The following is a 26680-nucleotide window of genomic DNA, read 5'->3' as shown; positions in this document are numbered from 1 at the left end:
CCTCCCTCCTTCCTGGGCCCACTGAGCCCTGCAGGCTGTGCACATAATGAGGCCACCCCTAAATGAGGATTCAACCACAAGAGCAGGAAAAGGCTTCCTCCAGTGAGAGCTGCAGTTTGAGGTACTCCCTCCTCCCCTATTTCCCCACCCCCCCCCCCCCAATTAACATCTCCTTTAAGAAAACAATTTAAAAAGAAAGGACAAACCCTGGGGAAACTAAAGAGTTCTCACGGTGAATTTTATTTTGTAAGCAACAATATAAACATGTGAATAAAACAGGCATCATTTGCAGGGCTGGCCTTTGATCCTGGATCTAGCAACCCTTCCCGAGCAGACGAAGGCAAGCCTTTACCTGCGACTCCAGAGGCTGGCCTGGTTGCAGTCCACCAAGACCTTTGTCATGGAAAGACCAATGCTTGAGTATTTGCTATTACCAAGCGTATGTGCAATCTTGGAATGTACCTCCCACCTCCCCCACCCCAGGATTAAAAAAAAAAAAAAGAAAATCATACAGCTGCAAACCAGTAAAAAAAATTGCTTCCAGCTTATTGAGACTGAAATGGCCTGTTGGACTATAAACTGAAATATCGTTCTGGAGATAACCAACTGGTCGTGACACAAAGTACTGCATTTACAACTCAAAAATATAACTGTTATATACTTTAATTTATAGCAAATTTAATACATTAGTGTTTACAAAATAAATTCTGGACTCAACTGAAACAGCGTGCTGCTTAGCAAGTTCTTTTTCCTTCCTCTCACTTTAACTGAAGAGACCAGTAAGCTTCAGAGCTTCTTCTGTGACCCACACACAACTTTTGATGGTGTCAGATGCTGGAGAAAACCAAATGTTTCCTGCATCTCTAAAGGTTTTCTGCTTGGTGCCTTCTACTGCTCAAGCTGTACAGTTCAAACCTTAAGCTGTCCTTTAACAAGTTCCATACACATTTCATGAAAGCTACTCAGGTACTAACCAGGGTACTGGTTAATGTTACAAACTGAAGAAACATCCGTGCTACTAACTCACACAACAGGAAAGAGGAAATATAACTACACATTCAATCTCTTACGCCTAAACAGCAAAGCTGTGAATTCCATTGCTTAAAGTAAGATACTTCAGTAAGTGAAACAGTACCATACAGTTCAAGAAACATTTTTTTTTTAAAAAAACCAAACACTTTAATAGTATAAAAAGTTGTTTTACTGGTGTTTCTACTATAAAGCTTTGTTCCACAAATCAAGTGATAAAATAATTAGATATGTTTACAGTGATAAGAGACTGCAGTGTAGACATTTCAGCTCACATTTTGCTGAGCATTTCGGTACAACAGAGACTGATTCGTTAATACACACCTATGACACAGAGCAAACTGCAGACATGAAGTGCACACCTGAATAGGGAAGTTTACCCACTGGCATGGTAACTCACTTTCTTCAGCTCTCCCTTTCCCCTCCAGAACACGTTGTAAGCAAAAACTGTATTCAGAAATGGAGGCATATAACTGTTCTGACTGCAGAGCAGCACAGAGGAAAGATGGATGCACACAAACACACCGTGGTAAATTCCAAAGTTATATGCCAACTACTCCTCCTTAGACAAAATGACATCTTCAAAAGTGAACATGTACAAAAAATAAAAACTGTCAAATAAATAAAGAATACAGATGTTAATTAATCACATACATAAAGAAACGGATTGGCATACTGTATGCAGTATACAGTATATTCATAGAATCATGTGGGCTGGACAGCACTTAATAAGGAGTTACGTGCTGAAGTCATAACTCCTTGTCTCTCTCCTCCAAAAAATCTTATGGTTTCTGGATATCAAGTGCAACCTTTTACACCAATGCATAAATCCTGCACCGTATCTCATCTTTGCCATACTTGGGATGCCTTTTTCTTTTTTTAAGATCCACAGAGAAGTCCACGAAGTTATAATGGTCTGAATGACAATTCTTGCAGCCCTGTCCATACTACTTGGTCTCTTGAGTTTCCTACCAAATGAGATTTAGTAATTGTATGGTACATCAAACCCCAGTTTTTCCCAAGGAAATGGGAGCCAATCATATGGACTCTTCCATACTCTAACTGGCATTTCCCACACTCCTGACCTGTATGTAGGTATTATGCTGTAAGTGTGTTACACAAAGGCTGCTGAAACCATTGGAAGTGATGTAGCGATAGTTAAGTGTCAAGTACATCTGCTATAATACAGAATCAGGGTCTAGGTCTATCAAATGCTATATCCACATAACATTTTAAACCATGAAAATATTGTATGCATTTTCCTTTTTCTACAAATATTGTTGCAAACTTGCTGTTAATTGTGTCACAAGGTTTGCATTCCTAATTCTCCAATGATTTTTAATTCAAATGTTTAACAACCATATCTACGCTAGGTACACTGAAAGTAGACATTGAAATTTCAAGTAAAATGAACTGTAGCCACATCTACTGGACTCAATACACGTCCCGACATCTAGATTTACTTTGATAAGTTACACAAATACATAATACATTCTTAAATAATGAAGACCCACAATATTAATTTGTGAGTCTTCCCACGTTATAAAACCACTTTTACAGGAATGTTTATTCACCTGTATTACTGTTTCAGTTGCAGTGTCTCTTGTTTTCCTGTTCCAAGGATTACTGTACCAGTTCTTAGGCTTTGGCTATTGAAATCTCTTATTTGAATGAGGCAACACTGGTTATTAAGGCTGGTTTTTTTTCTCTCTTGTGAAGTTTCATTCTTTACTATGACACTGTTTCCCAGAGCAGAATGACTATCTTGTGTCTTCGGGTTCTGTTTTTATGACCTTCCTTTCAATGTTGTTAAAAGCTGAATGAGGAAAATCCTTTAAAATACCAAGGCCTTCTGCATTGAGAAAAGAAAGAAAGAAAGATGTTAAAACACTGGTTGGAAACAAATATATTTTGTTCTTAAATCAACAAAAAGGTCCAAGAACCATATGAACATCAACAGTTGAATCAATAAATTTTGCCTCCTCCTCTTCGGCTTTAACCCAGCTGGGTTAGAACCACCTCAGTTACACCACAGTGATGACAGAGGAAGCATCACAGATTTACTTCACCCCTCTCTGGGAGCAGGGGCTAATGGAGATGTGCTCTGCACTTGCATTTTGAGAGGCAATGGGTAAAAATCCCCTACTGGAGATTTCACTAAGTGAATTATCACTGGGATTGGGACAATCTGCAAAAGAGGTGAGACAAGATTACAGTATCCCAAAGTGAAAAATGCAAGATTCTGCCCTGTCTTCAAAACAACCACTTTTGCATCTTGCCTTTCAAATAACCTCTTTGCCACTGCATCTTTCAAACTCAGATGGGATTTTATTATTACTCTCAAAGTTTCAAGGGTCTCAAGAACTCCTGGCTTTATCTCAGTACACTGAGTATTAAACTGAAACCACCCACAGAGATTTCACAAAGGTTTCTTGCTCTCTTCTATCAAACTTAGAATGCCAGAGGTAAATGACAAGACTGGCAGCAAGCAGAGGTCAGTGAATTAGAAACCCAGGTGGAAAAGACTTACTGCACGATATGCAGTTCACAGTAGAGAAATAGTGCTAGGTCCTTACAAACTATAATAAAGAGGCCTTTTTTATAAAAAGCCTGATTATTTTATACAGAATGAAGCTGTGTCATAATCATGTTGCTGTCACTGTGATGCAGTTAAAGTATTTAACAGCAGTAGTTTGGGTCAATACCACTCTCTGAGGACAGACACATGCCAGAACTTGCTTATCTGATTCCAGTTACTACATCCCCTGAACTTTTCCGAAATAATATTTAATCTGACTCTAGATTAACAAGTAACACTCTTCGAGTTTTCTCCAAAGCCTTGATGGCATGGTTACACACAATGCATGCCAGGCTGCCTTCCTAGCTGCTTCACTCAGAGACATCACAGAAAGGTAAGAAATGGTGGGTAATTTCTCAGGGGCAGCACTAACCCGAGGACTGGGACTTTGCCTCACCACTGGGGTAAAGCCGGATCAAATCACTGCACAGAGATTTCCCAACGTGCTGCTCTCCATCAAGTGAAATGTGCTGCATCTGTCTGCTTGGCAGGTTGGACATTCGGAGGTTCAGTGGTCTTTCACCTGCAAGTTGTTCACAGTGAAACAGTGATGTATTAAAAGCAAAGCAGTATTAAAAAACAGGTAGAGCCTTAAACACATATTAATTCTATCAGCAAAAGTGCATCCTAAATTCCAGCTGCTCAGGGAAGTTTTCTAGCAAAACAAAGCTTATGTAAATATACTGCTTCACAGACTACTCCAAGGCACTGCTAGAAAGGGACACCCAGCCAGACCAAAAAAAAAAAAAAGTAATCCTTTTTAAAAAAACCCTTTATTCTGCTCAAAAATCCTTGAGATAGAAAAATTTTCCTCTCCCACTGCACAATCCCTCTGAGATCCTAAAAATTTCCAGTTCCCCTGCACAATGGCTAAATGGCATAAAGAAGCTTGCTCAGCCAAGGAAAGCCAGATCCATACACCTAATCTTCATTATTACTTCTGTACCTCATTGCTTGACCAATACACACAAATCAAAATCTGTTTTTAACACTTACTTGTATTGATTCCCTTCGTTGTCCCTCTACTACTTCATTTCAACCCCCTTAAAAAAACTAGCACTTAAAAACCAGACACAGGAACTTCTGGTTGTATTTCTTTTGTTTGTAACATTTTGTCTCATTTCACAACAGAAGAAAAAGCAATCCAAACAAAAACGCTCAAACAAAACAAACACTCCTAAAATTAATTCAAGACAAGGAATAGCCAGTTGGTAAATCAAAAAGAACCACAGAACTGTAAGCTTTTTGAAGAATAACAAGCTACTAAGAACATCATTAGAATCTGCTTAGTGCTAAGTAATTTACATAGCCAGCTCCTCAGGTTTTGTTCCTAGACTGCGCAAACAGGTAAACAAAAAGGGGTACCAACTATATTACCTGCTTTCGATTTCCACAAAACAAGAACACAAATGAAATGCAACACTCTGGTTTCTTTTCAAAACTGAGGATAAAGGTAGCGCAAAGTCCTGCTGTCAATAACAGCAGTGCACCCAACCTCCTTCCCTCCCCACGTTATCCCTGGGGAAAGCAGCTTGCCAGATACACAACAGGAACAGAACAGAACCTGAGTGTACATCTGATTGTATTATTTAGACCATAAGCACTTCAGGGCAGAGAGAGATCTTTTCTTGTCCATTCAGTGCTCAGGGTTCTGTACGAGATAAACACCACCATTGACAGAGACTGCATAACACCAAATGTCTTTGCTGGCAGCAACGCCCGTGCCTGGGAGCTACCATACCTTGTCCATCAGCATTATCTAATGACATGCCATTGGGGCTGTGCTCTTCCGAGTTCTGCCTGTAACACCCTGTGGAAAGACGTCTCTCTAACGCTGCCTGGTTGCAAAGAAACTCCATCTGTTTTGCCATCACCTTTTCTGACTGCAATTAAAACAAAAAAAAGATTTCTCTCTTTATACATACATAGAGCAAGTCAAAACACAGGGGTAAAACAATATCAGATGAAAAGACTAACAGCCTAGATAGTGGCTTTTGTTGACTCATATGTACAGATGTGTGTTTTATGGTTTCTTCAAAACTATGAAGCAAACAAAATATTTTTGCACCCATAGAGATTTTCATAATGTACATCTGAGTCACTCAAGAATACTTAAAATGCAAGCTGTTGTAGTTCATCTACATAGAAATGCAACATTAAATTCTGTTCTTCAACAACACACAAAAATCACTTCCTGCACTTTAGGACTGCAGGTTACATGAAGAGAATATCAAGAAAAGCAAAAAAGAGTGTCATAATTATCCAGTTAGCTCTGTTCAAATATATGCCTTCACAAAGTATTCCAGAAAGTATTCCAAGAGCAATGGCAACATCTGCTAAAAACTTATGCCAAGATTTCACCAGACATCTTGGAATCTTTATTTTAGGAAACAGCACTACACAAGCTTAAAAATCTGCCATTCTGAAAGTGTAGGATGACAGTATGTTTGTGGGGGATAAAGGTGTGAAATGTCTGTCTAGAAGAAGAACAAGACCTATACACCTCTAGAGAGTGGAGCTAAACAATCCAGTGCAACGTGGGAGGAAATGGCGTCTGAATGTTTGTCATTGACTCTAATGCCAAGAGAATTCTAATTTTCACTATAATCTTGTTCTCGAGAGAATGTAAATAAGCATCTTGCAAAAATAAGAAGAAAATCACAAGTCAAGAAAGTTGATTTAGAAGAGCCACAATGAACATAAGAACAGAAAGTGTACAAACTTAACATGTACAATTGATAGGAAAAATTAATTTCTCTTTCAGGTAATGCCATAATTGTTTCAGCTACTAACAGAGCTCTATTCATTGCAGAGCATTTCGCTTTTCTTGGGAGATGCTGAAAGCCCTGACTTCCCACAAAAGGCTGCTTGCTCAGCATAGTTCAATAATTTAAATGTACAATGACAGCCTAACAGACCAGCAAAACCTGGGCTTCTCCAGCACAGTGGTGACCCCGACAGCAGGGTAATGACATGGCCAGTATTTACATACTCTGGCTCAGAGCTCATCAGGGTCTGCAGAAGACCACAGATAGCTCAAGCTTGGTCTTGGGAGGAAGGTAAAAAACCCCCTATTTTCAAACAGTTTACTTACAAGTGTGCTTTAATTTTGCTATTCTGTCACTCCTTTTACCAACTTTTGAACTGTGTAGTAATTTGAAAAAAAAAATAAAACCTTTCTCATTCATGCTATCTTTGTTGTTTACTTGGGATAAAACTAGAATTTTAAACTTCAACGATGCTTCAGATCACCACAGAAAAACCTACAGAGTTGCAGATCTGTTTAAGCTTGAATTAAACCTGTAGTCCCTTGTTATGAGGCAGTGACCAACAAAAACTTTAAAGCATATACAAAACAAAAATAAGCTCATGTAATTATTCTGTGACATCAGAACATGTGGCATAATTGCATTTGATGTATCACAGATTTGTATGACCGAGCACTACTTTGCAATAGAAGGTGGTAAATGATAGGGTAACACATCCATTCTCAGAAAACAAGAGGGTAACTCCTAAATGTAATCTTATATGCAAATTTGGTGATTACATTTGCCCAAATCAGCTATACAAAATAAATTTGTTGCAACTTAGCATGAAATCCCTCCTTGGCAAGAACTGGCAGTAGAAGATGGGTATTTTGCCTCAAGGCTGGGATATAATACAGGAAAGACAAAGAAAGAATCGGCAACCTGTCTTCATTTATACAAAGCTTTCTGTCTGCTCCGGATCACTGCACTTCCACCAGGCTAGGTGCTGTTTAGGAAGCCAATTTATCCTCTCAGATCCAGAGGTTCACTTATTTCCTAAACATAATGGCCTTTCTTCTTGTAAGACATGTCAGAACTGAGGACTCCAAGATCGCCTACTCTATTCCTCTCGACTCAGTAACTTGAGCTTTCCATTTATAGCAGATAACGCAAGTAACACAGCACATACTGTACCAATACTACCCTACTTGCTCCCAACAGGCAACCACAGATTTTCAACCCTACTATGCTGCATCTTACCTCCTTGGAACTAACAAGGGCAAAGCTGTAGTACTGTGTCAGAACAGTTTTGGGAGGTAAACGTGAATTAAGAGTGATGCAATCACAGCTAAGCTAGGTAGCCTTTTAAAAATTATGGGAATTAATTTAGTAATCAAAACAACAACACATCAAAACCAGCGTACAAAGACACAGCCTGCGTTATTCACAGTGTAGTTTAGTTGGTTTACCTGGGAATTAAGAGCTGATGGGTCTTCACTCTTTCCTTTAGCCAAAGCAAGTGGCATTTTGTCTTGCTGATAGAGCGTCTGGACTGTGTCCTGGAAATCTGGATAACCGTCCTATTGAGCATAAAAAGAAAGCAAACCAAGAGGGACATATTACTGTTTTTTCTTCATCCTCTCTGTACACTTAGAAGAAAAAAAACGAACTAAAAAACACATTCCTGAACTTCTGTGAAAATTCTGGACTGCAATTTACATGTTTGTGCTATCCAATTCATTTAAATTTGTGCATAAAACACAGCCCCTCCGCAGCCACTGCTATATACCTAACATGGCACAGACAATCTCATCTCTCTCAGTCTCAGGTGAATCCAGACTACCCCTGTTACTGATATTAAACTAGTTTACATTCAGCCTTCACAGGCAGATTTAGGCCTATGGTTTCTGTCACTCTTCAGAAATCAAGTTTATATGTAGTTGAGGACATATACTAACCCTGTGAAACTGCGAAAAGCCTCCTGAGATTCAACGTTTTTCACACAGAACCTACACTAGTATCACAAAATGAAATATCATCATTTCAGAAGTACGGTGGAAAATTTATAGACTATGGGAAACCATGATTCAATAATTCTTCTAGTCTGAAATTCTTATGACTTGCAAATCTCTTCTGCAGCTTGCATATGTATCAATAAAGCAAATAAAGCTCCTGTGAAAGCCTGCCAGACTCCATTAAAATAAATTAACCATTGAAGCAAAGGTTCAAGATGAGGAGTTTATCCAGCTTGGTATTATAAAAGGAAAGCTCATGTGCCCTAGAGGAATACCCAGAAATGTTTACAAAAGCACAGTATAGGTAACTGTCAAAATGTGAGAGGAAGCCAGAGATCTTAAGACAGACCCAAACCTGAGAACAACGACATCAGTCACTGAGGTTCTGCAGACCTGGGTCTCAAAAATACACCAAATTAGGTGCATTTTCCTTGTCTATTCTAAAGACACATACATGTCAATAATTACATTTTTGACAATAGATGGACAAAAGGGTTACAGCCCAAGAAAAACAGAAGTGATCTTTCTGAAAAAACACAGGGGAAGGACCACAAGGTTCCCTCCACTGGCAGGCTGCCCACTGACCTGCAGAGCAGTGGCCTGACCCAAGGCAGATGGCCAGAACCTCAGTGCAATGTAATGCCATTAAACCTATTCTTTATGCTCAGGAAAAAGCCCTAAAATCTGTCTGAATGCTGCATATTGCTTTCAGACACCCAGCATACTCCCTCACGGAACAAATAAACACAATAGCTATGCAAAAACTTCACAACCAGGTAAACTGCCAAAAAGCCTCTAGCCTAACCCAGAAACAAAGGATTTGCACCACTTTCCCACAAGCACTGACCACTTTCATAGCTAAGACCTGAATTTGTTTGGGAGAGGAGAATGATTATGTGTAGGAAGATGAGAAGCTGAACACACAAAACCCTATCACTCAGGATCCTATTTTTGCAACAAAACAGGTAACAGTTCTTTATAACACGTTTGTGATCACCTGCCTATACAAAACCAAAGGCTGTTTCCCAAAAGTGGGTCTGGCTGCCTGCTGCTGTGTCACCCCACAGTCAGGCAGATAACTCCTGGAGAGTGATGTGGTTCTGGATCACGTTCCCAGAGGCCCTTCCCACTGTTGCCTGTCCCCAACGCCCTGTGGGATGAGGAGCAAACTGGGCCAAGCACCAACCTGCTCTGCCCCATGGCTGCCTGGAGGTCCTTCTACATGCACTGCAGCATTTTTGTTTTGCCATGCTGCTGCTCAGTTGTTTTCCAAGCAGCTTTGAGCAGCAGATGTTCCCAGTCCCACATGTGCTTTTTTGCTCCCTCTAATGACATTTTTCCTATGAAAACAGTAGCTTCTACTGCTTTTGCTGTTTTTGTGAAAAACACAAATCCCACACTTCGGTTTTCTTTTCAGCCTTCTCAGAAATAGGGGAGATGGGGCTTTTCTCTCCTCTTCCTCCACCCACACCGGCACCAAGGGAAGATGCTTCCTTACAGCCTCTGCTCAGGTCTCCCTGCCTGTGCGCCCTCGACTCCCACTGAGCTTTGGGAAATCAGTTTTTGAAAGCTCTTCCCATCCCTCTTGTAGATGAATGGAGATGCTGACACACAAATTAATTTCTTTAGACCATAGACAACAAGAATATTTTTCAAGACTCTCCTTTCCTCCTCTCTTGGCTGTTCATGCTGACTCTGAAAGGGAACCTGGTCGACCCCAATAGTGATGAACAGCCTCTCCCTCCACGACTTCTGCCTGATGTACCTGTGACTTGTTTTGTTTCTAAGCTGGTGCCACAACAGCTCATTGCTTTCAGTGGTGCCGGCACTGAGTCACAGAAGATGACAAAATAAGGGGTCCCCCACCCCACAACACCTAAGCAGGAGAGATCCTTGGTCTGCAGGATGATGTGCCATTTCCATCCCTATTTGCCTGTCCTGCTCTTTGTCCAGAGCAGGTTTAGGAACCACCTCCCTTTTTAATAATCTGCTTCCAAATACCAATTCACTCCACTCCTTTTTTCACTCCCTCCACACCTTTAGTCTGTCATTTGCCTGGAATTTTTTCCCCTTCTCCTCTTTACACTTCACTCCCACAGCTCACCCACCCACTCAACGAATAAGAGGGGGAGAGCTCGCAGGGGAAGAGAAAGCCTTTTACAGGTAATTTGATGTAATTCATGGCACATTGTTTCTTTGTAATGCTTTTGCGAGTTTCATATTCATGAAAAGGATAAATTTACAACGTGGCTGCAGATTGACAATGCTGCAGCTCGCACACACAGCTCTGCTGGCTCTGCTCAAGGATGACCTTCAGAGCCTCTCTGGAGGCTTTTTAAAGTGTTATTGTATTTCAGGAAATTAACTCATCTTTTTTTTAAGTAATCTTTTACACTATGCAAACAGGCTGTGAAGTCTTTCCAAATTGAAGCCCTAGTATTTTAGGCCACGCTTCACAGAGACATTAATGACTAACGGTTAAAAGAATGGTGAATCAAAATACAGAGTTCGGCCTTAAAACAGAAAGGCAAAATGACCCTTCTCAAAAAAAAAAAAAAAACAAAAAAGGAGAAACAGAAAAGAGCTAGTTATAACAACAAAAAAGTACCCCATGTTCAGGTCCTCTCTGTGTTTTCATGATAGTGAGCGAACAGATCTGCAATGAAGCACTACAACTTCAAAAACAGTGTAAGTAATTCTTCCCCGGAACAGAAGGAAAAACCTGCATTTGCTACCATTTTCCTTTTTACTTTCACCTTTCCAAAAAAAACCAAACCTAAACAAACTCTCAAAAAATCCCTGAACATGCTACTAAAAAAAGGATTTTTTACATTTTTTTTTTCAAAATGCAAGACCCAGGAACCCAGAACAGCAGTGATCTATGTCATACTGCATCTTTTTTACATTTCATTGAAGTAAAGCCCACAATTTACAGCATACCTCAAAATTATAATGCACTGAAGTAATGCTTTACTCCTTCTTAGAAGACTCCCAAAGTTGTGAGGAAAAAAGACATTTCTGCTGATAACAATATGGGTAATTTTGAAATTAATAATGCTAGGCTATCAGATTAAAGAATATTTAATTCAATTTAATTTTCAATTTGTTATTTTGGAAAAATGACCTATTTCTGAAAAAGTAATTTGTACAATTAGGACACAAAATTTTCACAAGCATTTTAAAATATAACTGGTAATTTTAGATAAAACTAAACCCAAGTAAACATCCTTTCTCAGAATTATTGAACAAAAATGGGTATAAAAGAAGCAGGCCTTCCAGACTCTTTAAGATTTCACCATGCAGAAAATAGGAGAATACACATCCCCTAAGGCTGTCCAGATTTCCTGCTCTCCAGAAAACCTCAAGTTTCAGCCTGTATGTTTCAGGATTTTAATTTTACACTTTCTTTCAATAAAGATCCTGTAAAAAAACAGCACCTCCCTTGCAGCATGTCATTTTAGACATTTGCTCATCATCAATTATTACTGAATAAAGGAAAAACTTCCTTATTCTGAAATCGAAGTCATTGAAATACTACTTCACGCAGAGGAGTGGCTCCCCACCAGCTCTAACAAATTAGGGCTGGACTGAACAAAAGACAGGAGGCTCAAGCAACCATCCTGCAACATGTTGGTCAAGGCTGATAATGGTGAAGCTGGATAAAATCATTTAATGCAGCTTTTCCCTGCTCTTTTTTGTGGATCACAGAACAAGCATAGGTCAAAAGCAAATCCTGACACACATAAATGACATTACTGACTTACCAAAGCTACCAGTAAATCCTCACTGCACATGTATATTTTGCACTACAAAAACTCAAAACTACAGTAGTATATGGGCTGATGGAACTTAATAAATAAGATGAATTCCTCTGTACCTATTCATAACTGCCTTTTCAAAACCAACTGCTCTCACCAGGGTTTGCCTCACAGGAAAAGCCTTTGTACAGGTAAAAGCATTGCAGTACTGAAAAAAAAATTAAAGCCGTCCTATATACAGTGCTTCATTTATCACAGAATGCGTTACATACAAGAAACACATTTCAGAATGTGTTGCAATTTTCCTCTACAGTTCAAGAATATATCACCTATCTGTGTCACATACAAATCTAGCTCAGGTCTAGCTCATATTCTAATACACGTTTAACCTACACCTTTTTTGAGTAGACAGTACAATAAAAAACACCCACAGTGCTAAGGATAAATTAGATACCCATGTAACAGTGAAACAGTAATTTGTTTAACATACAAATTAAAAAGAAAGATCTGCTATTCTTATCAAGTATATAAGTATAAATACGTACATCTGACATTTTTTTATTTTTACTTTTTTTTTTGTTAAAAGTAACTTTTTAAAAGGCCTCAAATTTCCCTTCCAGCAGTGGTAACTGAAGAAAAAGCTAAACTACATTCCTGCTGCTCCTGCACTCTTAACAAGAAATTCCCAGGATCTCCCTAAGCAACATCTTGTGCAAGTGTATACATCAGCCATGTATACATGCATTTGACACAAAACTCATTACAAAAACCTGTAAATTAACATCTACAGGCACAACCATTTGTGTTGAGATATATAGCTTTTAATTAGTTTTTGACTTTTCAATACGATCAGTGTCATAATTTATGGCATGGTCAGAGATAGCTAATATTCTGCCATCAGTCCTTATCAAGAACTCTGTATTTTGGACATGATCAACAGCTGACTCCAGTGAATTAGGCAAACTCCACCTCATGCTAACTGAAAAGCAGGAGGCCTTATGGGAAGACATCTCCTATAGTGCTTGAGCTTATTCCACCACAGGAAGTCAGTCAGTCCCATTCCTCCCCTCCTACTCACTCTGAGTGCAAAACACTGAGAGTATCTTTACCATTAAACAAATCCTACTCTTTACCCCTGCTCCTACAGGTTTCTCCATCAAGCACTTACATTTACAGAGACAGTGGTGATGTTCTCCCACCCTCCCTCTCTCTGTCATACCCATCAACTGTCTATCAAATGTTTTTCTGACAAATTTCCTTAAGACAGATCCCTTCAAAACAAAACTGAATTTTAGCATGCACAGGTCAAAATACAGGAGTCACATTACTGTACCTCTATCTTGATTCTCTTTGGTGACAGCTCATCCCTTTCTCCACATTTAGATCTAGAAGAAAAGACACATACAAGATCAGTGAACAGCACATTAACCCCGACCATCAATAATAATGAAAAGGAGTCAAGGAAAAAAAAGTAGATCGGGGAAGAACAAGTGAGATGCACAAAAAAAGCCCCCAATTCACTTTGACATGGCAGTGAAAGTCATTCAACTATAGGAGCACAAGCATTTTGTGTTGTTTTCAGAAGCATGAAGAGATTCACAGATTCTTCTTTCCAAAGAGGAAGGACAGCCCAGAGAATTACAGAAATGCCCTTGGCATTGCTTATTCAGCATGGATGTATATTCATATGAATCTCCATGAAAGAAAGAGGAACAAAGGAAAACTTTCTAAAGTGTAGAAAAATGTATTTTGGAAGGGTATTACATTACAGGCAAGGGAATTAACATCTAAAATCTAAAGAAAGTATCAAGACATTTAATCATACTTGCTAATTCTAAGGTTTTAATTGTATTTAAAAGCTGTTAAGGCTGTGTCACCATTTCATAACAGCAGTTTATTTAACAGAACAGTAACAACTGAAATTAGGACTCAGCTTCAGTTCCTTTAAAGCAAGTTTGTAGGCCACTCCCTGTGACCTTATCTTTTCGGCTAACAAGCCAAATCTGTATATGGAAAAAAGGAAATTGATGCCTTGAGCATCTATGGCTACTCTGCCAATTTACATTAACCTTAAAATACACTAATGCCTTAAATGCTTGAAATACCAGCCTCTCAGATGCCTCTCAACCTGCACTATCCTCAAAATACTTGGAAAACTAGAGAGCAAATAAAAAGGTAATTCAAGACAGCTGAATCTTATCAGTTTAAAAGCTCCAGGACTCAAATAGCATTTTCCTCCTTTTCTCAGAAGAGCATTTTGCTGGCTGAAGAGCAAGAAGAAAGTGTCTCTAGTGCCTCAGAAGAAATGCCATCAGCCTGCTTAGTTCCCTACAAGTAAAGACCCTCTGAGTTAATGAAGCCTTACTTGGTGGTCCTGTAGGTGTACTTGTAGGTGACCTCCCGAGAGATTTGCCGGGCCAGGGCGAAGAGCTCATCTCTCCTGGTCAACAAGGCATTATCTTTCACACACAGCTGGGCAGCTGCTTCGTTAACTGTTAGCTGCAAATCAAACAAACAGGCACTCATGATTTTGCATACTTTCACCTACTGTGCTTGTAAAAGTACCTCTTCTGAAATAATAGAAAATTTTGATGGCAAGTAAAATTACCTATAATTGTACACTAAACCTTGGAGGGTTTCTTCAGTTTATTTATATCCCTTACTAAACCAGGTAAGCCTTTCGGAAGAGAAAAGATATTAATGTAGTTGGTGCATAAAGTGAAACATTACTGTAGGACTGTCTCAATGTGCACTGCTTTTGCCTCATCTCAGCATTAATTAAATCTCAGTATAAAACAGTAGCTCTGAACGTTCAGTGTTTGGCTTCCAAAGCCTGGCTTACAGGGAATACTATTTTTATAAATGCAATATGCCCAGGACTTGGGGGAAAAAAAAAAAAAAACAACCACCCTGAGAGTGTGGGTACAGATGGCTTTCCCTGGTGAATACAGAATAAATTCTGTAGAAGGTGATGGTTTAAGAAACGATTAAACTTTTTTTAGCTATGTTTCTCACCCTCGTGTTTGTGAAGACTATCTTCAGACATGAATCAAATGTAACTTGTTTCAAGGATGTTTTCCTGAGCCTGCCAGGACACATTTCTAGTGCCTCTGCTGCTGGCAAAAGATTCATAAAGAAGGCGGGGAAGAAAAAGCCTGAAGTTGAGGCTCAAAATGGTTTTGCAATGCTCTTCAGAAGCCTATAGGAAGTGGTGATACTGTCATGAATTATATCAGCTTAATAATACTGCTTTCCAAGAAGCCTATGGTCAGCAGTATGGACACAACATTATTAATGCAATCAGAGACACAAATCAACATAGCTGGAGAGGCTATTCCAAGCTCCTTCCACAGGAAGCAGAGCTTGAAGAGATTTTCTCACTTTTTTCCTCAGCTGAAGAACAGCCAGAACGTGTAATGAGGCATAACAGCAAGAGGCCAACAGAATACTACAGGTGTTTTGACCAAGTGCCCACAACTCTTTCTACTCTTTTACTTCTAGAAATTAAGCTGCTTTGAATAGGCTTGGCTTCTGGCAAAGGAGCACAGCTGCTTTGGAGCTACTGTCAACAGTATGTTCTGTATCTGTCCCAGACTAGTGAATATTCCGGAGCAGCTTGGTTTCCACAGCATAGTCAGCACATCCATGATGGATGGAGACATGCCATCCCCGACCCTCCATCTGGCAGCGCCGGGAGCAGCCGCACAGGCAGGACAGCCCACGTGCGACCTCAGACACCCAACCCACTGCTCCCACAGACCAGCAGGTCTGCAGTTACAGGGCGTCTCTTGGGAGAAGGCCAAGAGCTCACCCCTTCACCCTGCTGTCTACCACACTGCAGTGTTACCTGTGAATTAAACCACAGAGGCCAGCAGTTCACCCGAATCGCTGCACGCTCCATCCCTGAAGGATGGAAGCTGTCACAAGACATGAACAACGTCCTTCGCCACGGGGCCTGATGGCATCCAAACTATCAAAAATTTATTTTACCCAAAGTGACACCTGTTCTCCAGGAAGGCTGGAAAAACAAAAACATGTATCAAGAAGAGCCGAGAGTCTTCTCTCAGCAGCCTGTGCAGTATTTCCAGTAAAATCTCACACAGAACTGCTGCTCCTAATACTTCATAAGCAATTTTTCCTGTGTTAAGCCTAAAAGCCTCTGATCTCAGTAGGGCATTTCCTATGGTGCCTAAATGTTAATCAGAGCACAAACTTGTTTTTAACAGGCGAACTAGATATGTTGCCTGATCCTTTAGCCTCTGTACAGACAAAAAACCAAATCTCACAGAGATCAGATGTACAAGGGCGCAAACAGGTTACTATGTTCCTACAATACAAGGTACTAAAATAACAAACTATAACCCCTTAGACAGGAACAGCTGTTCTACAATGTCTGTCTTTTCAGAAAAAAACACAGACAGGAAGAAGATACAATATAAGATTAATACAACACCAATTAAAAGAATTACCATCCAAAGCAGGCATTAATTTCTGTAACAGTGATAGCTATTACTCTGCCAAGGATGAATAATATGGCTAATGCTTACAAAATAATTTGAGATATTTTTTATCCTTCAAAGTGCTGAGAGGTTGCAAAGAGCTGAAATGACTGAAAATGCTTTGGGTAGTTGTAGGCAAATGCTGTTTATCCTAATATGTGAGAAAAGCCAAATGTTTATTTGCTTGTTTTTCCTGGTTTCCTCTTTCAGGTCACATTCAGACTTACTGAATTGAAGTGCACCATGGCTTCCTGGCTTTTCAGGAGGCATAATACTGCAGATACAAAGTGTTGCATGCCTAAAAATAAAGATTCTGTGTGCTGGAAGCCTTAAGGATATGGAGCAGCACATAACCATGCAGGAGATGGGTGGGTATATTTTCATCTGATGGGGTTCACAGATTCCCCCACTAGAAACCACATAATTAAATACCAAACCGTACTGTTTTGGTGAGTCAGCAAAAGAAATGGAAGAGACCAAGCTAGATAAAATTTATTGGGTTTTTTTCTAATTCCCCTGAACTGGATTTTTTTGTTTGTTTTATAGGTATGAGACAAGCACTGAAATATAAACACGCAAGTTACAAATCTGACTCGAACTTGCAGGGGTCACCGAGTTCAAGGGCATGCCTTGCACTCATCCCTCCTCCAGTCCAACTTTAAACATTAAGTGCTCTCTGTGTTTGAAAAGCTGTGTAATACTGAAACAATGGGATGGATTAAAAACATCATGTTTATTAGTTTTGGAACACCTTCGAAAGATTCCGCATCAGATTTTATGTCAGATTAATGCCTTATGCAAATACTCCTACCAGGAGCATACACTTCCAAACCAGCACAGTGTCTGCAGCTCTCACAGGCCTCTAATGGCTGCTCCAGCCCTCTGAGACACTTCAGTGCTCATACTGAAACAAAATACACTCCCTAATTCACCACTAATAATTCCATTAGGTTTTAGTTTACACACAACTCCTCTGTGCTTGAGGACCCAGAGATACCCTAATCTTTACATTAAAAAGCTAACTACTACTTAAGCTTTTTAAATTCACAGTGAAGTTTATTCAGCTGTTCCTTGCCAGCTGCAAGGAGAAACCTTGAACTGGAAGGCAGAATGAGCAGAATGACAGCCTTGGAATGTATTAACACGTGCAGAAAAACAGTCTCTGGACAAGCAGAAACTTACCTCCCTGGTTGTTTAAGGTCCTTCCTTCTGAGCAGCAAATTGTTTAAGCCATCAAAACCAAAACCACACTGAGGCTGAGTTTACAAAAGGCAAACTCTGGTTTACCAGATTTTAAACAAAAAATAAATGGTCTCGTTGCTGCTATTTATTTTCTGCTTTAAAAAAGAAATGAAGACAAAACTGTTCAAGACAAAACTTTGTGAAATCCAGCCTCTTTAAGCCAACAGTAAACCAATTATGAGCAAATTCTTCTTGCTTGCATGTGTGCAGTTCCCATCAAGTTCAGCGAGGCCCCACATGCGTAAGTGAGGCATAAGTCAACCACAGACTCCTTTGATCTTGTGCCCTTAATCACAATAGTGATAGAAATATTTCCTAAAGCCAAACCATGCTCTCATTCCATTTTTAAACGTGGTTTTACAATGATGTAGTAAAGATCTGTAGTGCAATACTAAAAAAAATTAACAAGGCAGAGCAGTTGTCCTTTCTTCCAGGTTATTGCTATCCTGCTCCTTCAATCACTACCCCAGTGTTCATACCTCCAGCTTTGCACAGCCATGCCTGAGCCTACACAAAAGGTGCCCCGGAGCCCACCTTCCAGTACACTGCTGGATGCCAGAAAATTATCCTAAACAAGAAGTCTGCCCAGATTTCAGAGCATTTTCTGCAGTCGCTGCTCCAGAGAGAGGCTGTGAAAGCACACAGCCACACATGCTGTACGCCTCAAGTGCCTCCATCCTCAGGTGGGGAGAACCCCCTTTCTCTGAATCCTGAATCTGCAGCCATGTACACAGGGCATCTACACAATTAATCCTTTCAAATCCTGCCTCCATCTCATACACAACTTGTTCTGTTACGAGAGAGACTTCCACAAGGTCAGGGGAGTAAGATGAGATCTCATCTTGCACAGTGGATGAATTCATAGATTATAAGTGTTTGACATAAAGCCACAAAGCACGTAAGTGAAAGCTGCACAACTAGAACTGTGTGGTAGGAATGTGGCTGACTACTGTGGAAGTGTCTCCCCAGTCTGCAGTAAAAGCCCTTGTCAAGTCACTGCTGGTGATGTGCAGTTGCCTTATAAATGTAAATATATAAACAAAAATGTAAAGAAATACGCCTTGTTTCCTTCTGCCCTTCTACTCCGAAGCATAAAGAGAACTCAGTCTTATGCTATGGATCACATACCTACAAAACTTCTTCTTCAAGCAAAAAAAGGCTAAAGCCAGTACAGTTTTTTTGGCACTCCTGTAACATAAACACTGCTTTTCCTTTTGGGAGCTAAGCCTTACATGCCAAATTTTAAATCCAACTGAAATTTTGCAATCACTGTTAACTGTGAAAATGCTGATGCAGCATTCATATCAACAGTGTTTTGGCACTGCTTTGAATTAATGTTTGTTCTCCTCTTGTACTGTACTTTGGCTCTAGGAAACTACTCCCCACACAGACACACCTATTGCATTACAACACATGCAGTGTGAGCCTCAGGAATGCCACAAGAGGAGCAAGGGAGGCCCACATGGACTTTCAAAGACAAGAGGGAAGAGATGCTACTGAGGGATTAAAGGACAAACATTCAGATTACAGCCACCCATGAATACTGGAGACAGTCCTTTCCCTTCCTCCTCATATGGTCTGCATGTCACTTGACAGGTTTAAGACCACCGTGCCAAAAAAACACCACAGGTTGTATAATTGAGCTTCATCCCAATCCAAGTAAAAAAATAAAAAATCCATGCCACTGGGTTTAGGGACCTCATTGACAGAATCCTTTTTACCTCAAGTGCACAAGCTACAGAGCAGAGTCTTGAGGGAAGACAGCAGAGGGTAGTAACCACATCAGACACAAGCAATTTTAGTTACTGATCTTCCAAGCAAGTCTACTCTCAAAGCTGCAAGGAAATATCACGACAGGACCTCTTTTAAAATGTACCAAATCCATAGGATCCCAAAGGCCATGCTTAGTGCAATTCTGGTTGCTATTTCAGTGCCAAACTTTCTAACCCGTCTGCCTGACAGGCCGCACCAGCAACCAAGCAGTCTGAAGACACCAAGCTGAAATCAGCACGTGCACACCCACACCCACCCATACCCACCCACAAAAGGGGACTTTTGCTGTACCTGAGATTTCCATGTTGGGCCAGGACTGCCTACACACAACTACCAAATACACGACTCTCATCACTCAGCAAGAAGTACCCATACAACAATTGCACCCTATAAACACATCTCATCAAAGGTGTAAGAATAGGGGAGGAAGCCTAGTGCCACTCAAGGTGTTTTACCTCATGGAGGGTGAGATGCTTGCCATCCTTTCTTTTCGAGTCAAATCTGCCATATATTGCACTGTACTTCCTGATCTCCTCCTCTTTGTGAGGGTCATCGTCACTCATCTCAAAGATGTGACCAATCATCTTTGCCAGTTTCTTATTTGTTTTCAGTAACTCCTTGACTTCATTGGAGTCACTTTTGGGCAGGGAGGGAACCATACGTTCTACACATTCAGCAACTGACAGAGCAGCAGCAGCATCCAGCGTCTCGCTGTTTTCCTTTGGTGAGGCTGGAGAGCCAAGGTCAGCCGGGGAAAGGCTGTGCTCACTCTCTGTGGTGTGGTGTCCTTGCCAGAGTCTTGGTTCACTGCTGCTCTGCAGTGATAAGCTCCCCACCACATCAGATTTGCTCGTGCCCACGCTCTGCACGCACGTCGTGGCAGCGCATTTCGGAATCTTCAGGTGAGGCTCTCTGGTGCTGCTGTTCCTTTCGTAGCTGCTGCAGGATATCCCCAGCCACGCAGGAGACCCTTCTGGCAGCTTATATATTGGAATGCTGCTGACTGGTAAGGAGGTGAGAGGCTGGTTAAAAAGGCCAGGGTTTGTGACCCAGTCCCTCAAAGCCTTCTGCAGCCGTCGGACATGAAGTGGCTTGCTAGCCATGCCTACGAGAGCCATTATCTCCAAAAACTCCTCTTCCCCTGCTTCACAGAGCTGCTGGACATCATCACCACCCTGCTGAATGAAGGCATCGAAGTAGAATAAGAGATTTGCTTTTTGTAGTATTCGATACAGCTGCAGTTCTCCGAGGGTTCTGGGTAGAGCTGACGCCATCACGGATGACAGAACCTGCAAACAGTAAAAACAGAGAGAAGATGAGCACCAAAGCACTGACATCCAGATGCACTGTCCCACTACTCATCTTTCCACAAGGCTGTCAAGTCAGAGGAGAGCATTTCTTTCTCTCATTACAAGAACACACACTGAAATGAAAAAGGGGCAAAAGCTCTATTTTTTGACTTGTTAACTTAATGGAAACATTTTTGGAAAAAAACCAAATCAGCAGATAGTTGTGATGTACCTACAAAAAAGATGATTCAAACATGAAGCCAGCTTGTTTTCAACATTCCCACTTCATATTTATTCCCAAGAATGTCAGTCAATATCGCTCAAAGCTTCTACTCAATTCTCTTATATCTTAAAATCAAAATGATCACAAAACACATTCTGAAGAATTACAGAATACTTGATTTCCTGAAAAGCTCATCAGCTTCAATTCTTCTTAACTGTCGCATCATTTTTCCCCCCTAAAGTGTGGAGGACTGTAAAAGGAAAGCAAAGAAGAAAAGTGCTTCACAGAACCCCAGAGGATTAACGAAGCTGGGTCAGTAAAAGGGTGTTTTAAGAACCAAGTATTTCTACAGTTTTACCTGTTTCACATAAAAAGGACCTAATGCCTCTGCTGATCTTAATTATACCACCAACTGCTGCAGACAAAGCAAAAATACTGATGGATTCCAACATATATAGTTTAAAAACCTTAGTTTGCGTTCACCTGCCCGTTTCATTTGCTAACAAGGCTGCCTTGTCACTGACACTTGAGACATGAAATACCACTCAGCAATACAGCAATTGTGCTTAAAGGCTCCCAACAGACAGACTGCTGCAGTGTTCAGCCCTTACGGCGGCAGGAAAAAACATTTGCACAAGTTTCAACTTCATAAACCCCTTATCCAGTTATACCACAAATAATAAACTCCTCAAGAGAATTCTAAGATCTCACACACACACCTCTTCACTCTACGGTGGCTTTCACAGCCACAAGCAGATAATTTCCAGTATTACTGTATTAAGTTAAACCACCAATCAATAAGGTCTAAAGCATGTAATTTATAGTTTGGTTGAGAAAGTAACAGAACTGAAACATTGAGCAGGTCTGCTAACATTGCTCTGGCTCTACTATCACACTGGACTTGAAAAAACACACTGTAGTAACCTAAAAAACAATACCTACAGAAAGATTTGCACATGCTGGGGGAAAAGTATTTTAATAATGTGCAACTCCCCTTCCTCCAAAACTGCAGTGCAAGCAAATACATTTGCTATGGGGCATTGGGAGATTGGTTATCAAAACTCCAAGAGAAATTATTTTTACAGTATGTGCTTTTGCCTATTGTAAAACATGTAAAATATTATAAAGAAATGGTCTGGGTGTTTTGGGTTTTTTTTTTTTTAAATATGAGCCTTTTCTTCAGCAAGCCAAATATACAGACGAAACAAACAGAGCCCAACTTCTATTCAGGAGGCATCTGGAAGACCAGGCTTTTACTACAAAATTCTGATTTAACTCTACTAGAGAAAAATAAAATCAAGAGGCCAACAGAAACTTTCCAGAAATGTATGTGGCAGCAACAGGATACCTTCATTCAATCTCTTCAGGAAGAGAGATGGAGCCCAGGGAAAAAAAAAAAAGACCCAAAACATACAAAACCCCCAAACCACCAGCTGAACATATCATTCCTTGTGTGCCAGAATGCGTAAAGCAGAAGGGACAGCAATAGCAGTTTAGATTTGAGCAGCTACCTCAAGGAGCTGTTGGTGAGCTTCAGAGCTAATCAACTACACTCTTTGGAACTCAGGGTGAAACTGTAAACATTTAAGAGCTACAAAGTTTAGAAACACAGTTTGGCTTCAGAAATTATAGTTAACTGCAGAAAATCAATCACCTACTGTCTACACCCAAAGATACAAGAAGCAACAAGGAAAATGAGGAAAATCACTTAAAAGTAACCCTTTTCAGGGCACAGAATTCACTATTTTAAAAATGTCATTATTTGACTAGATTTCTTAGAAAAATCCACTCTAGACAAACTTTGTCAAGACAAACAAAATTAACAGCTTATGTTTAGTGGTATTTCAGTAAACTGTTCCTACCCTCCCATTTCAAACGCTCCTGACTTTTCACCATCAATACCACAAATTAACTTATATAACTTTTAAAGGAAGACCCTTTTCCTCTGAAAGTCATTAATCTCAGCACAAAATCTACATAAATCTACATAAATGGGCTCTTTGCAGAGAGCTAAATTGAATCTTGGAAGGACGGTGGCAGTGAAATTACACAGAGCCTAAGAGCTCCAGGCAAGCCATGGAACTGAACTCATTTTTCCAGCCCACAGGCTGGAAGAGCAGCACCAGTCCACAAGCAGCCTTTACCTAGAGGCTTCTAATCAACAAATCTCCTCATGACAGATAAAACTGGATTAATATGTACTATGGAGGTGTCAGCAGTGACTCCACGGTTCAGACTGCATTGCGATTTGCATTTAAAGCAAGACTGAAATCCCTTTGTTTCATACTTTACAGACCCATTCTGTTTTTCAAATTCAGTACACTAACTCCTGAGAGGGCCGAGCAATTTTTCCACGTACAACTGCTACTGATTTCTGCAGAGAAGGCATTTTCAAACACTCCTCCTTTTGACCTCTTTTCTCCTTGCATTAAACAGAGTTCCTCCAGCACTCACCTCAATGCCATCCCAAGTTATTTCTAAATTTTAACAAGGGGAAGGCTCCCTTCCCTTTCTGAGATGGCCTCTCCTGCTGCCAGCTATGCTGTTTCTCCAGACATGACCGGTCCGGTCCCTCGTTCAGCCCAGCTCACAGCCTACAAAGCCCGGGAAGCAGCTATGCTAGTCCACCTGCAGGAGTAAGATGAGGCTTAGGAAGAGGACAAGCAACAAGCAAGGAGTGCTGAGAAAGCAGCATAGCACTGCCAGAACCCGAGGAGGTTAACCCAAAGGACACCTGGCACTGCTGCTGCTGCTGGCTCTGCTCACCTGGCCGGCTACGCAAAGCCTTAGCACACCCACTCAAGTCTCAGCGCCCCACATCTTTCAGGTGACCTTTAAGCTGTATCTAAGAGACCTGAAGTACTGCTTTCCACCGTTTTCACTTCTTAGTGCATTGGGGACTGTGCTTTTGGGACAAAGGGTGAGCACGAGAAGAGGTTACACAGCAAGAAGATGCAGGACGAGCTCACAGCCTACTCCTGTCTGCTCCTCACCAGGAAGAGCATCTTGGATAAGGCCCTGGGGCACCATGTGTGATCCCCCTCTTGTGCAGCCTGCTCGATAAGTCTTAGGCTGTCTAATCTGTGATCCCAAACCAACCTGGTTCAGGAGTAACAGCCTGGTCATGTCCTCTGGCAAACCCTAAGAAGCCAGCCAGAACGATCTGCTGCCTCAGGAGCAAGCAGGTACATCTAACACATGGCCAACTGCAAACCCTTTTCCCAGCAAGAGGCAGGAATGCAAAGCTTGCACAGGGAGGTCTACAGGAATAAATGAACACAACCATGGCACTTGAGCTGCTACTTCTCTCCCTTCTTTGCTTGCTGTCCATACCAGTGAGAAGTATCAGAACACACAGGGAAGAGCAGCCATCTCTTATGTTTTTCACATATAGAAAAAACAAAGAAGCCAGAAAACTCCCCACAGCAGACAAAGCTGTTTAAAATACACGCAAGGCTGCATACTGTTATAGCCATAGGAGAACCAGGAAGTCACAAGTTAGATTTTCACTCAGCCTTTGCAACCCACAACCATGCATTCTGATTTTCCACATTACCTCATTCACATCCACAGCCCATCACCCCACATGCCATGCCCTCCTCTCCAAACGCTGGCTGTCACCTTAACTCTGACCACAAACATAACTCCTGGGAAAAAGGAAAACAAAAACCACAGAGACAGCACAGAGTGATCTTAAATATTTGTAAACAGCTAGTGCACCTATTCCTGCTTCCTCTATCAAGACAGCGGGCAGCGGCAGTAGCAGCCACGCTCAGCATCTTTAACCACTGGAAAACACCCGTTCCTTCCTCGTCGTGCCCGCTCCGAGCCGCACACTTCCCGGAGGTGGCAGGAAGATACACGGATGAAGTAGGCAGGTGGTGGATGTGGGTGAAGCACCGGGAAAAGGAAAACTCGGGAGCTGTGGGATGTACGCATGGGACAAGGACTTCACGAGCAGCTGTCCTGCTTTTTAAGGCTGCACTGGAAGTAAAAGCAATCGAGCAACTCTAGCTGATTTTTAGAGATTTTATTTCAGGTGAATTCTAATTGAGCTGTCACCAATTAAATTAGGAATACAAGGAGAAAGTGTGAAACATCACTTCCCTGTATTTTAGGCAAAAGTGATTATTTCATAATGTATCTTGATCACTTTGGGCGTTTTGAAAAGTCTCTGAAGACAAACTGGGTTTGGGTTTGAGAGCTGGCTGCTTTGCATATTCATTACATTTCTGCAGCGTTTCCAAAGGACTTTTAGCAGGAGGAGAAAATTACATGTAGCTGCAGAAGAGAGACTTCGCAAATTAAATAGTCTTGTCTAGCTCTGAGATGTGCCAAAATACAGCCGATGAGTGAGCTCCGCGTTTACGTACAAATCCGTACCTCGCCGCAACTAATGAGAAACTTGAAACGTGCAAAAACCCCCTCGCGTAAGGACGAGACGAGCGCACAAATACCTCCGGAGCAGGGTCCCGCACCGCGGGATGGAGCCCACGGGAAAGAAGCCCACAGCGCGGGCACGGACGGGGGGCTGCGCTCCCCACACAAAGTTCGCGGCCGCTGAGCCCGGTGACAGGAACCTCCTCGGGGCGGCTTTTCCGTCGGGGCTACCCCGCGGGGCGCCGCCGCGGCCGGACAATCCCTCGCGTCCGAGCCGCGGAGGGGCACGGCCCCACAGAGCCCGGGGGGCGGCCGGTGCCACGCCGGCCCCACCGCCCCCCGCCCGGGACCCCGCCGCCGGGGCGCCTCCTCCGCCCGTCCCGTCCCGTCCGCGCCGTCCCGCCCGCCGCCCCCGCCCCGCGGCCCCCCCGCCCCGCGGCGCACACACGGCGGGGACGCTTCTGCACTTTCCGCCCACTCCCCCGTCCCCCCCGCGCCGGATTTCTCCGGGAATCACCCACGCACGACCCGCCCGCTCCTTCCGGCTGTGCCCCGCGGCGCCGGGGCCGCGCTGCCCGCGCCCCCGGCCGCCCCGCACGTACTCTGCAGTTGGCCGCCGCCGCCGGCTGCCCGGGGCTCCCCTCGGTGCCGTCCCGGGGCCGCAGACTCAGCCCCGCCGAAGTTCCTGCCCGCGCCCCCCCCGCCCAGGCTCCTCCTTTCCCATCGACGGGGCGGGTGGGCGAGCCTGTCCCCGCCACCGCCTCGCTACCGCCGCCGCCGCCGCCGCCGGGGAGGCGCGCGGCCGCCCCGCCGCACCTCGCCTCGTCGCGGCCGCACCTTCGCCGCGCGCGGGGGACGAGCGGGCGGGCGGGCGGGAGGGAGGGAGGGAGGGAGGGAAGGAGGGAAAGAGGGGAGGGGAGGGAAAGAGGGGAGGGAGGGAGGGAGGGAGCGGCCCCCGCCCCCCGCGCACGCCGCCCCCTCCCGCGCGGTCACATGGCGAGAGCCCGCGCGCGCTCCGCCGCCCGCCCACGCGCGGCCGCCGCGTGACGCAGCGCCCGGCGGGGGCGGCACCGGCAGCGGCAGCGCCCCCTCGCGGCCGTACCGCGCCGGGGCCGCGACCCCTCCGCGCCGCCCCCGCGGGAATAAC

General features: G+C 42.6%; 1 protein-coding gene across 4 annotated transcripts; it reads right to left on the bottom strand.

The window, feature by feature from the left end:
• Window positions 1-217: 217 nt before the first annotated feature.
• NAB1 (NGFI-A binding protein 1) lies at window positions 218-26316 on the bottom strand. 4 transcript variants are annotated; one of them, XM_032114220.1, is made up of 9 exons: window positions 26136-26316; window positions 23608-23781; window positions 20097-20930; window positions 14493-14626; window positions 13461-13512; window positions 7824-7934; window positions 5349-5490; window positions 3981-4130; window positions 218-2881 (listed from the first exon to the last, which is right to left on the bottom strand). In XM_032114220.1, the coding sequence occupies exons 3-9, from the start codon at window positions 20913-20915 to the stop codon at window positions 2790-2792; spliced, it is 1500 nt and encodes a 499-aa protein (XP_031970111.1). In that variant the 5' UTR covers window positions 20916-20930; window positions 23608-23781; window positions 26136-26316; the 3' UTR covers window positions 218-2789. The 4 variants fall into 4 exon arrangements, with proteins under 4 accessions (XP_031970111.1, XP_031970114.1, XP_031970110.1 ...); XM_032114223.1 differs by lacking the exon at window positions 23608-23781 and having other exon boundaries at window positions 4005-4130; XM_032114219.1 differs by lacking the exon at window positions 23608-23781 and having other exon boundaries at window positions 26136-26315.
• Window positions 26317-26680: the final 364 nt, after the last annotated feature.

This window comes from Corvus moneduloides, chromosome 7 (assembly GCF_009650955.1).
Source record: "Corvus moneduloides isolate bCorMon1 chromosome 7, bCorMon1.pri, whole genome shotgun sequence".
Classification (NCBI taxonomy): domain Eukaryota; kingdom Metazoa; phylum Chordata; class Aves; order Passeriformes; family Corvidae; genus Corvus; species Corvus moneduloides.
Note: the sequence above shows the minus strand (reverse complement) of the source record. Positions and strands in the feature narration are given on the sequence as shown.

What these genes read in the sequence shown, in the direction of transcription:
- NAB1 (XM_032114220.1), bottom strand. Translation starts at nt 20,915, where the DNA reads ATGGCGTCAGCTCTACCCAGAACCCTCGGAGAACTGCAGCTGTATCGA. An exon ending in TACACCTACAGGACCACCAA is followed by an intron (nt 13,513 to 14,492) that starts GTAAGGCTTCAT and finishes CTTTTCTTCTAG; the next exon opens with ATCTAAATGTGGAGAAAGGG. An exon ending in CAAAGAGAATCAAGATAGAG is followed by an intron (nt 7,935 to 13,460) that starts GTACAGTAATGT and finishes TATGCTCAATAG; the next exon opens with GACGGTTATCCAGATTTCCA.